This window comes from Trichomonas vaginalis, chromosome IV (assembly GCF_026262505.1).
Source record: "Trichomonas vaginalis G3 chromosome IV, whole genome shotgun sequence".
Lineage (NCBI taxonomy): Eukaryota > Parabasalia > Trichomonadida > Trichomonadidae > Trichomonas > Trichomonas vaginalis.
The window spans coordinates 26,695,125-26,708,852 of NC_067206.1; the positions used below are offsets into that span (position 1 = coordinate 26,695,125).

Here is a 13,728-nt window from a genome sequence, read left to right on the forward strand (position 1 = left end):
AATGAAAAACATTAAATGAAATACAATTGCATATTTAAGGGATATGTTTGATAGAAATAATAATAAAGATGATAAAAACAAACAAATAAAAATTTTATTAAAAATTATTTTCAACAAAGTGAATAATATCAGTGATCCTTTCTGCATTCTCTCCAAAAGCATCATTAATCATTAATGATTCATTCTGGATGTTAAATTCTCGATCATCAAGTGGGTCGATTTGAAAATCAAATTTGGGAGCTTTTCTTTTCTCGTTTGCAAACTGGAAATGTATTGGTTCTTCGTGAACAACTGTTTGGTCTTGTAATAGTTCTGGTTTTTTATCAATTACAAAAGATTTTTCAAAATTTTTCTGGGAAAAGTTGAAAGGAATGTTCAATCGCTTGGCCAAGCCTTCAGAAAGTTCTAACAATACAAATGTATACGATAACTCTGTGATTTCTGGGGTATTTATCGATAAAACTTTTGATGATAAGTTAAATGACAAAGAAGTCCTCAGATTGGGGTTATCTTTGTACTTAGAGCATTCCTGTTTAATACTTTCCCTGACAAATGTGTCTCTTATATATGAAAAATCAAAATCTTGGTTCAATATGTCAAATTTTGGTAATTTTGAGACAAAATCATAAACAGAGCCTGTGATATAATCTGTAAAAACAGATTTCTCAAGTCGATTCACTTTTGACGATAAAAATTCATATTTATTATTTGAATTTTCGTTCAAAAGAGAAACTACTGCTTTGATTGCAGTGATAATGATCTGTATGTCTGCATTGACACCTATGATCTTTGAAATCATTGTCTTTATGTTGATTTTCATCAGATTAATTTTTGAATTTTCAAAAATTTCAGAAAAAGAATATAATTGTGATGAAATAAACAACATAGTATCAATCGGATCATTATTAACAATTGAATTAATGAAATTAGAGTAAAATTCAACGTATTTTTGAATATTTTGAATTTGATTTTCAAGAAAAGATGTTTCTGGAAGTCTCTGGAGTTCAACAAAGCTTTTCATCTCATTATATATATCTATTAATGAATCATCTTTGTTTTTATTTATAGTTTTCAGTAAATTTGATAATTTTGAAATTTCTTCTTCATTTAAATCAGAAATTATCTCTGAAACACTTGCTACAAGATATTCTAAAGATTCGGAACTGTTTGAAATAGAATTTAAAAGATTTGAAATTCGATGATTCTGATTTACATCAAAACTACTTGAAATAAGAACAGAGAGCCATGGTTTGGATATTTCTTGGTATTGTTTGGGCGTTGTCAGTTTATCTAAAGCTCTTAAACATGAAATTTCCATAATAAATGAAAATAATTTCGAAAACCAGCCAAAATTAGAGGAATCAATCGAAATAAATGATAGATCTTTGAATATATCGGTAGAAATACCATGAAATGCCATGTTAATGAGAATTTTTATGGAATTTTTGTCAAGATTTTTTGGAATTTCATCAAAAATATATGAAAAAGCTACATTTTGAAGGGTGTTTTTGATTGTTTCTGACAAATCTATTATTATATTTGGTAAATCATCAGGAATTTCGAAGATATTAATTTGAGAAAAATAATTTGAAAATTTTTGTAGCTCTAATTTGTCATTTAACATGTTAACTAAAGAAAAAATTGAAGATAAAATGTAAATGGTAGATGAATCAATTAATCCGGAAATTCCTAAGTTAGAAATGGAATTAAAGGCCAATTCCACAAGACTTAACTTATCATTGATCGAAACAGTAAGTTTAGATAGTTCTTGGTCGGTCAATGATGATGTATAAAGAAATGATAAAAATTCATAAATATTTTGAAAGTCTTTTGGTAATTCTATGATTCTGGATAGTATTTTATTGACATTATTATTGAATGGTAACTGAATTATCTTTGGAAATATGTCAGAAACAATAGATCCGATATTAAACAAACTTATTTCAGGAATTCTTTCGTTAAATCGAATTATTTCTGCTGAATGAAGTATGCTAAGATAAGTTTTGTATTTCATCAAATTAAATTTCAATGATAAAGTGTAATTTGGAACAAAAATTGAAAAATTATGAAAGAATGATGACTTTTTGATATTAAATGGTGCTTTTTGCTGATCTATTGAGTTAACAAAGAAAATAAAAGAGTTTTTGAGCGATTTCATCTCTCGAATTTCATCATTTAATTCTTCTATTTGATTTTTTTGTAATTCTGCAACGATTTCGATTAAAATAGGAATTAACAGAGTCTGAGCTTCGTGGAATGTTCGGATTTTTTGATAATTGATGAAAAATGAATTTATTAAACTGAATAAATCTGTATAATCGCAAATCAAGTCTGGAAAGCGAAATAGTGTCATGCAAATTTTGGATTGTAGTGTGATTATCTTATGAATGAGTTGATTTTTTGCAGTTTGAATTATTTTATAGTGTTCTTCAATTGAATCATTCATGAAATGTGTTGGAGTATCCATATAGTTTTCGAAATTTTTCATTATTCTTTTCTCTAACTTATATTCTATATTTGATTGATCCATTTCCTCAACATAATATATATAAAAATGAAATCTAAAATGATAATAATGATTATTTATATCAGAATGTTCACATTAATGAACTTTGATTTTCTTTACAAGATATTTTTTTGCGATTTTGACTTATTTGTATTTAGTCTTTTAATCATATGTTCTAAGTAGTATTATAGCCATTTTTACTATTACTAAGAATACAGCTTTTAAAACTTATATTTGGGGATAGATTATTTGAATTCACTGGATTTCGGTAGATTTAACGTCCCGTTATATGAATTATAAGATTCTATACTAAAATAAGGCTTGTTTACTATAATTATATCATATACTTTCGTGCGTATTACGAGTCGGAATATTTTTTTTTTCTAATCACTCGGGATAGAATTTAATACTATTCTTTGATTTGATAATTTATGATATGGTATTGTGTAAATGTTATATTTTAGTTGGCGATTGCAAGATATTTCCTTATTTTGCATGTCAGAGAGGATTGGACTGAGAAATTACACTTGATGCTATAAGATTTTATATATTAAAAAAAAAAAAAAAAGGGTAGTGGGGCTTCCAGGGCTGCGCCCCTCTAGCCCCCTGAAGATGTTTAGTATAACATGCAGTTTATATAAAATGAGGTTTTTTTGGGTATAGCGGGCCTTCCAGGCACTTCGTGCCTTCTAGCCCCTAAAATTTTTGAAAGTCGTTGCTGTTGACTTTTCGGTAAAAAAATAGTATAACTATGTCCGGACAGGTAAGAGTCTATCGTCGCTAAAGGAAAGTTACGGGCGTTCCAAAGAAATATACTTTGAGAAGCCTTTTCTGTCACTTTTCAGGTAAAAACATTTTTATTATATATATATAAAATGAATTTTACAAAACCACCGTTACCCTTCTTTGGAAATAAGAGTAGATGTAAAGATATTCTATTGAGAGAACTTAAGAAACTACCGAATGGTCTAACATTTGTAGATTTGTTCGGTGGAAGTTTCTATATATCCCATCTGTGCCATACCGTATTCCCAGACTCAAAGATTATATGCAATGACTTCGACAACTATATGAACCGTCTCAAACATATACCAGACACAAACAAAATATTGAGTGAGTTAAAAGAAAAGATACCTATAGGTAAGATGGAACGTATACCATTAGATAAGAAAAATACTGTCAGAGAGGTTTTGAAAAAGGCAGAGTATATTGACTGGGATAGTATATCTTCTAGACTTTTATATAGTGGTTCTATAAGAGTTCATGACATTGAAACACTTATGTCAAACGTTTTATATCTTAACTATACAAAGGTTTTCAAAGAGAACATAGAAAAATATACTGAGGGTATAGAGTTTGTGAGATGTCATTGGACAGAGTTGTATGAAAAATACAAAGACAAGGAAAATGTTTTCTTTATAGTAGACCCGCCGTTCTATAACACATATGATTTTCAATACCAAGTAGACTGGACTTTGAGAGACTCTTTAGAAACTTTAGACGTTGTACATAACCATCCATGTTTTTACTTTACATCCGATAAAAGTGGTTTGGAAACCGTTATGAGATGGTTAGAGGATATACATGACTATGGGTTTAGATACGATAAGATAGAATATGAGAGAGGTCCTATAAACCGGAGAAAGTGTCACAACAAAGAAATTTTATTGGTAAGTAAATGTGGTTTGAAATAGGACTACTTGTTTTAGGTTTTTTCCATTGTGTCATTTACTTATTTGACGCGGCAGAAAAGTACAGAGAATATGAAGATGAACCAATGCCAGCAAATGTTCAGCATATGTACTCGTAAGAGATATTTTTATCTAATATTAAATGGACGCACAGAACTTAGCGAATGCACAGCAACCTGGACAACCAAACCCAGAGAATATTCCAAATGAAGTTAGAATACAAACTGCAATGGCAAACTATGGTCAAGTGCCAACAGATGTACAAATGCAAACTGCCATGTCAAATGACGCTGCGTTAGGTTTGCCACCATGGTATGCAAATATGAGATGGAAAGAGTTTTATACAAACCCTGAAGTGGGATATAAACAACTCTATGCAGATGACGCAAACACAGGAGTTGACCCAGAATATGTTTTCTACCAGAGGAGAAATAGAATGTATGAGCTCCAGTTAAAGAATGCTATGGAACTCAACAGGAAACGTAAGAGACTAGGCGGACATTAGATTTTTACATATAGTAAAATGGGTTTCTTTGGAAGAATAGGAAACTTCTTTCGAAATGTTGGAAAGAGGTATATGGAATGGAATAAAATCTGTCGGAAGAGGAATTTGGAACGGAGTCAAAAATATTGGTAAAAGAGTAGGTCAGTTCGTTGGTATTATACCTAAAGACCCTGAACCAGAAGAACAAGCTCCTGTTATACAACAGCCTGAACCTGCACCACAGTCTAGTTGGCAACCAAATCCAACACCTCAACCGTATTAAAAAATTATATTTTTACCGTTCGATAGTAGTTGTATATGAAACTAAGTTCTAAGTAAAACGCATGGTATAATGGAATTATTCTCTTTCTTCCATCTGTAGTAAACCATACTTGAAAGTCTGAAATACTTCCACTCGGCGGTTCATATAGCTTTGTAGGTTTTTCGTAAAAGTCATTTGCCAAGCATAAAAAAGAGTTTTGGGCGCCAGAAAATGAAGCATGAACGATAATAGCATCTGAGTCGAAAACATTTTCATATGTTCCATTAGGGTTTTCGACTTCATAAAAGTTCGGGTGTACTGGATATGCTGCAGGCTGATTTAACATCCTCAAAAATCTATACCATGCCAAGTTGTTATATTTTGTAGAAATATAAACGTTTTCTCCAAGGTCTTCTATTCTATTGATTTTAACAGTTGCATTTTTCCTGTCATATATAATATCGAGATGGTATTCTCCTTCGTCAATGTTGTACTGTTTTGCATATTCGAGATAGATATCGTTTATTTTTTCTTGAAAAGCTTGAAGAGTTGTTTCTAAGTTTACAAGCAAACTAACTTGTAAAAGTTTTCCCTGTTCAAATTTCTCATACGTACGTTTTTCTTTGTTATAGTATCGAACTTCAAAACCGACCGTAAATGGGAAACCATGTATGGCTTCTGAAATGAACTTCATTCTACGAAAGCCAACAGCTTTTGTGACGGATGGGTCTCTTAACCATCTCAATGGGTAGTCAAAACGATAGCCTTCATGCTTTACGGTCTCTGTCTCAAACTTTTGACCGACATTAGTAAAAAGTTCATCTAATGGTTTAGTTGTAGCAACTCTTGAATTTTCTTTTTCTATTGAAAGCATATTTTTATCTAGAATAAAAATGTCAAATGAAACAGCGTCTATGAGAGAAATACAACACAACCGACAACTCATTGTACAAGCTCTAAATAAGAACACAACAAACTTTTCAAACTATTCTAAGATATCTGAGTCATTGAAAGAAGGAAACTTAAAACTGACGATAAACCCAATGACAGATGAGTTTCTGTTTCAAGACAATAGGAACCATACTGTCTGTATAAATCCAACAAAAGGAACTTTAAACGAGAAACCTATAAAAGAACTTCTTTTGAAAGCAGATGTTGACAACAAAGCTGACAAAGAGTATGTCATTGAAAAAGTTCAAGAAGAACATGACAGAGCAGATGCAACATATGCAACAAAAGAACATACTCATCCTGAACTAGCAGACAAAACATATGTTGACAATAAAATGTCAAGTGAAGTGACAAGAGCTGAAAACGAATATTCTAAAAAGACTCATACACATACCATTGCAAATATTACAAACTTACAAGAAACCTTAAACAGGAAAAGTGACGTTGGACATACACATACATCTTCTGAAATAACAGACTTAAACGTTAGCCTTGAAAAGAAAGCAGATAAGAACCATACACATACAAGTTTTACAACTGTTGGTATAGAAAATATTGAAGGAACGGTTGAAGAAACTGGGGATATACTACTTTGGAAACCTCCTAACTTTCCACAAGGTTTAACATCGGAGGATGACATAACGACGATGAAATACACTAGATGTAGAAATGTCTATGTCATGGAGGATGAAAACAAAGTTAAATTCACTGCTCAAGATTTATATGATAAAAAAGCAGACAAAACAGAGCTTCAAACATTAAAGACAGAAATACTTCAAACAGTATATCCTATAGGTTCTATTTATACGTCAATGAACTCTACCAGACCAGAAGTAGTACTTGGTTTTGGAACTTGGACCCAAATAGTCGACAGGTTTTTGTATTGTGCAAACTCTTCAAAGGAAACAGGCGGAAGTAAAACGATTTCAGGTGAAAACTTACCTGCACACAGTCACTACATAGATTTAACTACAGCTGAAGCAGGTTGGCATAAGCATAGATTTTGGGATTGGTCAGCAATGAAAAAAGGTAAAGGATATGATGTTAAAGACAACGTTCAGTTTGCTATAAATTGTTTCTGGGGTAACACACAGGGAGAAGGAAACCATACACATCGCGTTTCAGGGTATACGCAAACAACGGGACAAAGTAAAGACTACATGCCACCTTACATGACAGTTTACGCATGGTATAGAAATGCTTAGTCGTCATTTTCAACTTCTTTAGCATATTCGTCAGGAGTTGTCTTATATTTGTTAGGAACTGTCTTTGAAAGTATACCACCTTGAACCTTAACAAGTTTGAAACGAGGTCTGACAATAGTAGTTTTATCTTCTGCTTGCAGTCTGTACATTTTGCCATGTTTGCCTAAAACTTCATAATATTCTCTTGTATACTTTCTTCTATTTTTACGAACACGAATGTGAGTACCTGTCGGGTACTTGTTGTTGTCATAGTCAATAGTATTTTCATATGGGTCGCGTTTAGGTATTTCTATTTTTACTTTGTCACCTTTCTGAAGTTTGAAGCCCGGCATTCTTTCTTGTTTGTCTCTTTTGACTAAATTGTTAAATATAAAGTCTTTCTCTAAGTCAGGGTTGTTTTTCATTTCTTCAGGGGAGTGGTTTCCCAAACCTTTTTGTTTACGGTTATTGTAAATATTTAAAACTTGTCTCATCTTTGCCATGGAGAAGTGTCTATATTTGTCGTCATATGACATTTCATCTACCTCACCACCTTGTGGTTGGTTTAAGTCTCTTAACATTTTTATACAACCGTCAATGACACCAAGAGCAGAATGGTTTTGGTCGACAATGAAATATTGGTTTACATTTTTTGAACGCAGATAGTTTTTAATATCGTCTGATTTGAAAGAACTTTCATAGTCAGATGTCAGTTTTGTTGGATGGTATTTGTCAACGAATATTGTCAAAGCAGTTTTCACATCTAAAATATTTTTGGACTGTAATGGTATGGCTTCACAGTATCTTGTGTTTTGACCAACAAATATTAGCCAGTATGGTGGTCCATCTGTTCTAACTCTCGGAATGTTTTCCAAGATATCCATAAACCAAGCATTTGGTGTTGAACTAAAGATTTTTATCATGAGTGCTTTCTTTGTTGCCTTAGAAACATAGGGGTCCTTGTTTGAATTCGTCATTTTTTAACCCATAAGAAATGGGTTTATTTGGCGCATTAGCAGGAGTCGCATCTAGATTTTTACCCGCAGTGGGAACAATAGCCAGAGGTGCATTTGGAATTGGAAGGAAGATTTTGAGTACATTAGGTATACTGAAAGAGAAAGCGCAACCTATTATACAAACTGTACAGAAAGGTTGGGAGGTAGCACGAGATGCAGCAAATCTTATTCCAAATCCTGAAACAAGAGGAAAGGTTCAAGGATGGATGGACAATGTAGGAAGACAAGCAGGAAACTACTATAACAAAGCAAATGACTACTATAACCAAGCAGGGCACTATATGGACCAAGGTGAAAGATTCTTTAACAGAGGATATAACCATGCACAACAGTGGGTAAACAACAACCAACCTCAACCGCCTCAAACGTGGGGAATGTAAAATTTTTTACTGAGATGAAATGAACAATACAGCTTTGAGACAAATGGGTTCAAGATGGATTTGTCGGCTTCCAGCAGTTAAACCACCACGTGTTTGTCAAGTCCTCCCTATACCTCAGGAAGTTTTAGACCGACTTAAAAAACCTCAACAACCAGTTGAAAACAAACCAAACTAAAATTTTTTACTGAGATAAAATGACCGAAGAAGTTGAAACGGTAGATTTGACACCACAAACAAAAAGTTCAGAACCATTGTCAAAACCTGTCAAAGAACTTACAGATGAAGAGAAAAATTCAATAATAGAAAGTGTGAGGTCTGGAAATACAAACCCTAACTACAAAGTCACTTTTCATAAAAATGGAACGGCTAGTATCTCAAAAAAGAAACAGACTCTCACAAATAAAATATTGAAGTCTGAAGGAGCTTTCGAGACAACAGATGGAAAAGTATACTTCACTGACCAACAGTTCATTATAGAACATCTCATTGACTTAGAGTCGAAATATTCTAAACTTTACAACAAACACAAAAAGTTGAAAGGAAAACAAAAACAAATGGCATATGATATTTATGAAGATGTTGACGACACAACCATACCTGCAAGTGAGGTAAAGTCAGAGGAACCGAAAAGTGACGAAAAACCAATAGAAGAAGAAAAACCAAAAACTGAAGATAAACCAAAACCAAAGGTTAGTTTCCAAACTAAACCAAGTCAACCTTCATTAGCTGGTATGGGTTGGCGTCAAAGGCTTATGATAGCAGGCGGTTATGTAAAGTAAAGAAAAAACATTTTTTTATTTGAACTGTACGCTGAGTTTTGTTGGAGACGACCGTTGGAAAACATAGATGAAGAAGTCTTTACAAAACATTGACGGTGAAAGTTCATGAGAAATTAGACGATGAAAGTTCATGAGAAATTAGACGATGAAAGTCTTGACAAAACATAGACAAGAAAGTTCATGAGAAATTAGACGATGAAATATGAAATGGCATACCATTTTAAAAAAATATATTTTTAAAAAAAATATTTTTTTTATTTTATTTGAAATGTACGCTGAGTTTGTTGGAGTAGACCGTTGGGAAACTTGTTTGTTAGATGAGAAATATGAAATTCACTGTTGTGAGTCATTTGAAGTCAGAAAAAAAAAGACAAAAAGAGTTTTAAGCGAATGGGAGGGAAATGACGGATATGCTATTATGAGGATGAGTGGGAAACGCTATCTTAAACATGTTGTCATTGCAACTCATTTTATACCGAACCCTAACAATCTACCTCTTGTAGACCATATAAACCGTATAAGAAACGACAATAGACTTGAAAACTTACGCTGGGTCACTTGTTCTGAAAACAGTAAGAACATAGGCAAATTTGGAGATATAGTATTCGAATTTGTCGACGAACTAGAAGATGAAACAATTGAAATTACAGACTATGGTAAGCATACGTTTGAGTTTTACTACTATAGCGAAGAACAGGACTCTTTCTACTTTTATACCGGCGTAAACTATAGAAAATTACAAGTATATTTTACTAAGGATGGCTATGCTTATGTAAACGCTAGAGATACAGATGGAAAATACGTTAAAATATTTCTTAACAAATTCAAGAAGCTATATGGCATACCATTTTAAAACAGTATATTTTTATTTTTATATAAAAATGCCTCCATATAGAATGGACAGAAGGTCTGCTAGAATAAAAGCAGAGTTGCAAAGATATGGTTGGAGAGTTTCAAAGAAGTTTAAATATAGGAAGGGAAAGCCAATAAAAGTCTATGACAAACTGGCTGGTCTTCGCTATGAGATGGACTTGGAAACAGCGCGCGCCAATTATCCAAACAGACTCGAGAGGTTAGAAGAAGAACGTCTTATGGACATGCCTTTCGATGTTAGTGAACCTCAAGTTGAAGGACACGACGGCTTTGCCAGATTCTACTGGAAACATGACGAACAATTGCATCCTTTGAGAAGGAAAAAAGGAAAAGGTGAAGACACACATGCTCCCATGGAAAGAACAAGATATGCATATGAAAAGTATCGTGAAGTTAGAAGTCAAATTACATCTGGTCGAACCTTTACAGTAAACTTTGACGAAGGAAAGAACAAAGAAGGCTTCATGGGTGTACTTGCTGCAATTCAAGACGGAAATAAGAAAGGATACAATCTCAGATTGACCATAACAGATTTGGATGGTCACATTTACTATGCACATGGCAATGTCACAACAGCCGCACAACTTCTTGACGCTTTCAAAACTTCAAAGAGAGAACAAATGGTTGATTCCGACTCAGATATTTTGAATGCAATTGAAGGAATTGCAAGTGTAAAGTTTGAATGGTACCAACCTAACCCTCAAGCAGTCAGACAACATGCTGGATACTTCCCGTTCAGAAATAAGTCTGACATTGACTTGACAAGGTATGGAATTTACAATTCAATTGAAACAATTGTCAATGAACCTTGTATTCTTACATGTCTCAGGAACTCTGGTCTTGTTACAGATGAGAAGATGAAGTATCTTGAGTCATGTGTGAAGACAAGGTACATGCTCAGAGGTCAATTGTCAAAAGTTGCACCGTTGGCAAATGTCAATATCCGAGTTAACATTCCGACTGAGAAAGGTTCTTCACATGACGACTATGTTGTTGACAAAGACTTACCATGGTTGAAGATTGTAATTGTCCACAACCACTTCATGTTGAACGAAAGTCTTACAAACCCATTGTTCGGAAAAGGTAAGTGTAACATTGTCAGAGCTGTTAACATTCTTTTCGAGAAAGGTTTGTTGGAACCAATTCCAGATGACAAGCTGACAGAAACTTTTGTACCAAAAGACGAAACAAACTTTTCATTGTTAGTAAGACCAAAAGTTGTTCCGGACAAAGTTATAGCACAAAAGAAGTACACTGTTCCAAAAGGAGTTGGATTGTTCGGATACCAACCTGAACCAGAAGAACTTCCAATGAGGTTGCAAGAACTTCAAGATGCTATAAACAAACTTTCATTGAGACATCCGATCGACGTAAAATTGTATTGGAGAGCATCTGAGTTAGGTCAGAAGGTTTTATATGAAACAGGTTGCTTCGACGATGTTTATGAGATAACAGGAGAAGTTTCTCAGAAGATAAGAGACTCACTTGAATTTCCACAAACCGGACCCATAGGTTGCGACAAGTTTGACTCATATGAAAAAATATACTATGTCGACCTTAACGCTGCGTACATGAGGTTTGTCCAATATATTCCGACTGGAATTCCAAACGAAGATGGTAAGTTCCCGGGAAGGAACTATACAGTTGGAAAAGTCATGCAACAACTCTATGATATTAGGAAGGCTTCAAACCCAAAACTTGCAATGACACTGAAATTACTTATGAATTCAACATGGGGATATTCCATTAAAAAACCTCAAGCGATGAAGAGTAAACACTATGAGAAGGTCGACAACTTTGTTGAAAGGTTCTCTCCTTTTGTTTTGAAGTACGAATTTACTCAAGGTCAAAATGGCTTAGTAACCACATTAAAACCTATTGTCGAACATTGGTCTTACCCTCAGTTCGCAAAGGCAGTCCTTGACAACTACAACAAATTCTTCTCCGAAGTCAAATCGAAAGTTGTGGTTTACTATGAGAACATTGACGCACTCATGACGAACGAAGAAGGATACAACAAACTCATTGAAATGGGAATGGTCGGTGAAAAGATGGGTCAATTCAAATTGGACAAAATTTTCACCGAAGTTCATGTCCTCTCCAAGCGTAAGTACTGGGGCATACTTGAAGACGGCACAGAAATAAAACATTGCATGAAGTAAAAAATTTTTATTCGAATTTGAATTTAAATGTGGGGAATTCTTGGTCTCAAACTCATATATAACCTGTTTGTCTGTATTTTCGTCGACTATGGCACGAGACACAAACATTGACCAAACGGACAAAAAGTGTCATTTCAGATGGTTCCGCAGCCAATCGCATTCGACCACTTCGAAGAAGCCTTACGTTCCAAGGGAGAGGGTGTCTGGTGCAAGGCAGAGGTCATGAGACTCTACGAGCAGTACATCCTCAATGCCTGGGAGGACAAATCGTCCTTGGAATGGCAATTCTACCAACTCCTCTGGGACGACCTCCTACGCAACTGGGATGACGAAAGAGTCCAATTCAAAGGTCGGGAACTACTTGTCCAAATTATCATTAATTTAAGCTACTTACGCAACTAAAAACTTAAATTTACTCGGGGTTTCCCCCTAAAATAAAATTTTTTTTACTCTTAGAACCACTCGAGGTTCTCCTTACGGTTGTTGAGCTTGTCACCGTCAATGTGTCTGACCTTCGTCTTCTTGTTTGGATTTGGAACCCATTGCATACCGACAAGCCTTCCCATGGAAATTGAACCGTAATTCCGAAGGGTAAGGCTCAAGTGTCCCAAGTTGTTGAGAACTGGGGTAAGAACCTTGCCGGTCTCCCTGTTGCGGATTTTGTATGGGTAGGGTTGGGAAATTTCATAAGCGTCATCGGCAACAAGGGTTGCCCAAACTTCCTTTTCTTCGTGTTTCTCTTCTTCGTGTTTCTCTTCTTCTTCCTCTTCTTCTTCGAAAATTCCTTCTTCAATTTGGTACTCACGAAGTACGGTGTTGCATGTTCTGTCCTTTCCGAGTACCTTCCAGATGGCGTCTATCTCTTCGAAGAAACGGTAGATGAGTCTGGCAAGGTCTCGGTTCTCTCTCTCGTAATTGCGCAAGGTTTCCGCGAAATCGTTCAGGCATTTCTCATTGGAAGCTTGGTTCATGAGGAACTCACCTTTGAGATTGGTCATCTCTGTCATAAGACTACTTTGGATAGTCTTAATGGTGTTTGTCAGATGAGCGTTCAATTGGACAATTTGAAGTTGAACTGGGCGCTTGTCTGGCAACCTTGAAAGGACATCTGCCATTGAGTTTGGCTTCGGTGCTTGTTCAGACATCGAAAAAATGAAGTGGTTTGAGAATGACGGTTTTACTTCAAAAAGCTTGTTATGACGGTTAAGTCATACAACAAGTTTAAAATAATATCTTGTTCTTCTTCTGAACGTTTGTTGTCTCTTCCGATAAAAGTTTCGAACATGAGAACCAAAAAACGTTTTTTGAGATTGCGGAAGAGTTCAGGCAAACGTTCATATTCTGGATATGTTGGGAGCAGTTCGAAACATCTGAGCTGACTTTCGGACAAAATTGGGACAATGTCAAAATTCATCTTTGGTCGGACTGCTTGAAGGTAAG

At 34.6% G+C, this 13,728-nt stretch overlaps 11 protein-coding genes across 11 annotated transcripts, besides 1 other annotated feature; 7 read left to right on the forward strand and 4 right to left on the reverse strand.

The window, feature by feature from the left end:
- Nucleotides 1-61: 61 nt before the first annotated feature.
- TVAGG3_0174160 (uncharacterized protein) lies at nucleotides 62-2,535 on the reverse strand (the record flags this gene model as incomplete). The annotated part of the gene is made up of 1 exon (XM_001582186.1): nucleotides 98-1,318. The coding sequence occupies one exon, from the start codon at nucleotides 1,316-1,318 to the stop codon at nucleotides 98-100; it is 1,221 nt and encodes a 406-aa protein (XP_001582236.1).
- An 846-nt stretch (nucleotides 2,536-3,381) lies between these two features.
- On the forward strand, nucleotides 3,382-4,200 carry TVAGG3_0174170 (phage tail repeat-like family; the record flags this gene model as incomplete). Its single annotated transcript, XM_051225409.1, has 1 exon — nucleotides 3,382-4,200. The coding sequence occupies one exon, from the start codon at nucleotides 3,382-3,384 to the stop codon at nucleotides 4,198-4,200; it is 819 nt and encodes a 272-aa protein (XP_051110395.1).
- Nucleotides 4,201-4,968: 768 nt separating this feature from the next.
- On the reverse strand, nucleotides 4,969-5,817 carry TVAGG3_0174180 (uncharacterized protein; the record flags this gene model as incomplete). The annotated part of the gene is made up of 1 exon (XM_001582188.1): nucleotides 4,969-5,817. The coding sequence occupies one exon, from the start codon at nucleotides 5,815-5,817 to the stop codon at nucleotides 4,969-4,971; it is 849 nt and encodes a 282-aa protein (XP_001582238.1).
- A 211-nt stretch (nucleotides 5,818-6,028) lies between these two features.
- Nucleotides 6,029-13,728: part of a mobile genetic element that runs on past the window's edge.
- On the reverse strand, nucleotides 7,096-8,055 carry TVAGG3_0174200 (uncharacterized protein; the record flags this gene model as incomplete). The annotated part of the gene is made up of 1 exon (XM_051225410.1): nucleotides 7,096-8,055. One exon carries the CDS (start codon nucleotides 8,053-8,055, stop codon nucleotides 7,096-7,098), a length of 960 nt encoding a protein of 319 aa, XP_051110396.1.
- Nucleotides 8,073-8,474, forward strand: TVAGG3_0174210 (uncharacterized protein; the record flags this gene model as incomplete). The annotated part of the gene is made up of 1 exon (XM_051225411.1): nucleotides 8,073-8,474. One exon carries the CDS (start codon nucleotides 8,073-8,075, stop codon nucleotides 8,472-8,474), a length of 402 nt encoding a protein of 133 aa, XP_051110397.1.
- TVAGG3_0174220 (uncharacterized protein) lies at nucleotides 8,494-8,649 on the forward strand (the record flags this gene model as incomplete). Its single annotated transcript, XM_051225412.1, has 1 exon — nucleotides 8,494-8,649. One exon carries the CDS (start codon nucleotides 8,494-8,496, stop codon nucleotides 8,647-8,649), a length of 156 nt encoding a protein of 51 aa, XP_051110398.1.
- TVAGG3_0174230 (phage tail repeat-like family) lies at nucleotides 8,669-9,253 on the forward strand (the record flags this gene model as incomplete). Its single annotated transcript, XM_051225413.1, has 1 exon — nucleotides 8,669-9,253. The coding sequence occupies one exon, from the start codon at nucleotides 8,669-8,671 to the stop codon at nucleotides 9,251-9,253; it is 585 nt and encodes a 194-aa protein (XP_051110399.1).
- TVAGG3_0174240 (His-Me finger endonucleases family) lies at nucleotides 9,522-10,106 on the forward strand (the record flags this gene model as incomplete). The annotated part of the gene is made up of 1 exon (XM_051225414.1): nucleotides 9,522-10,106. The coding sequence occupies one exon, from the start codon at nucleotides 9,522-9,524 to the stop codon at nucleotides 10,104-10,106; it is 585 nt and encodes a 194-aa protein (XP_051110400.1).
- TVAGG3_0174250 (DNA/RNA polymerases family) lies at nucleotides 10,135-12,288 on the forward strand (the record flags this gene model as incomplete). Its single annotated transcript, XM_051225415.1, has 1 exon — nucleotides 10,135-12,288. One exon carries the CDS (start codon nucleotides 10,135-10,137, stop codon nucleotides 12,286-12,288), a length of 2,154 nt encoding a protein of 717 aa, XP_051110401.1.
- TVAGG3_0174260 (uncharacterized protein) lies at nucleotides 12,427-12,690 on the forward strand (the record flags this gene model as incomplete). Its single annotated transcript, XM_051225416.1, has 1 exon — nucleotides 12,427-12,690. The coding sequence occupies one exon, from the start codon at nucleotides 12,427-12,429 to the stop codon at nucleotides 12,688-12,690; it is 264 nt and encodes an 87-aa protein (XP_051110402.1).
- Nucleotides 12,741-13,433, reverse strand: TVAGG3_0174270 (MazG nucleotide pyrophosphohydrolase domain-containing protein; the record flags this gene model as incomplete). The annotated part of the gene is made up of 1 exon (XM_051225417.1): nucleotides 12,741-13,433. One exon carries the CDS (start codon nucleotides 13,431-13,433, stop codon nucleotides 12,741-12,743), a length of 693 nt encoding a protein of 230 aa, XP_051110403.1.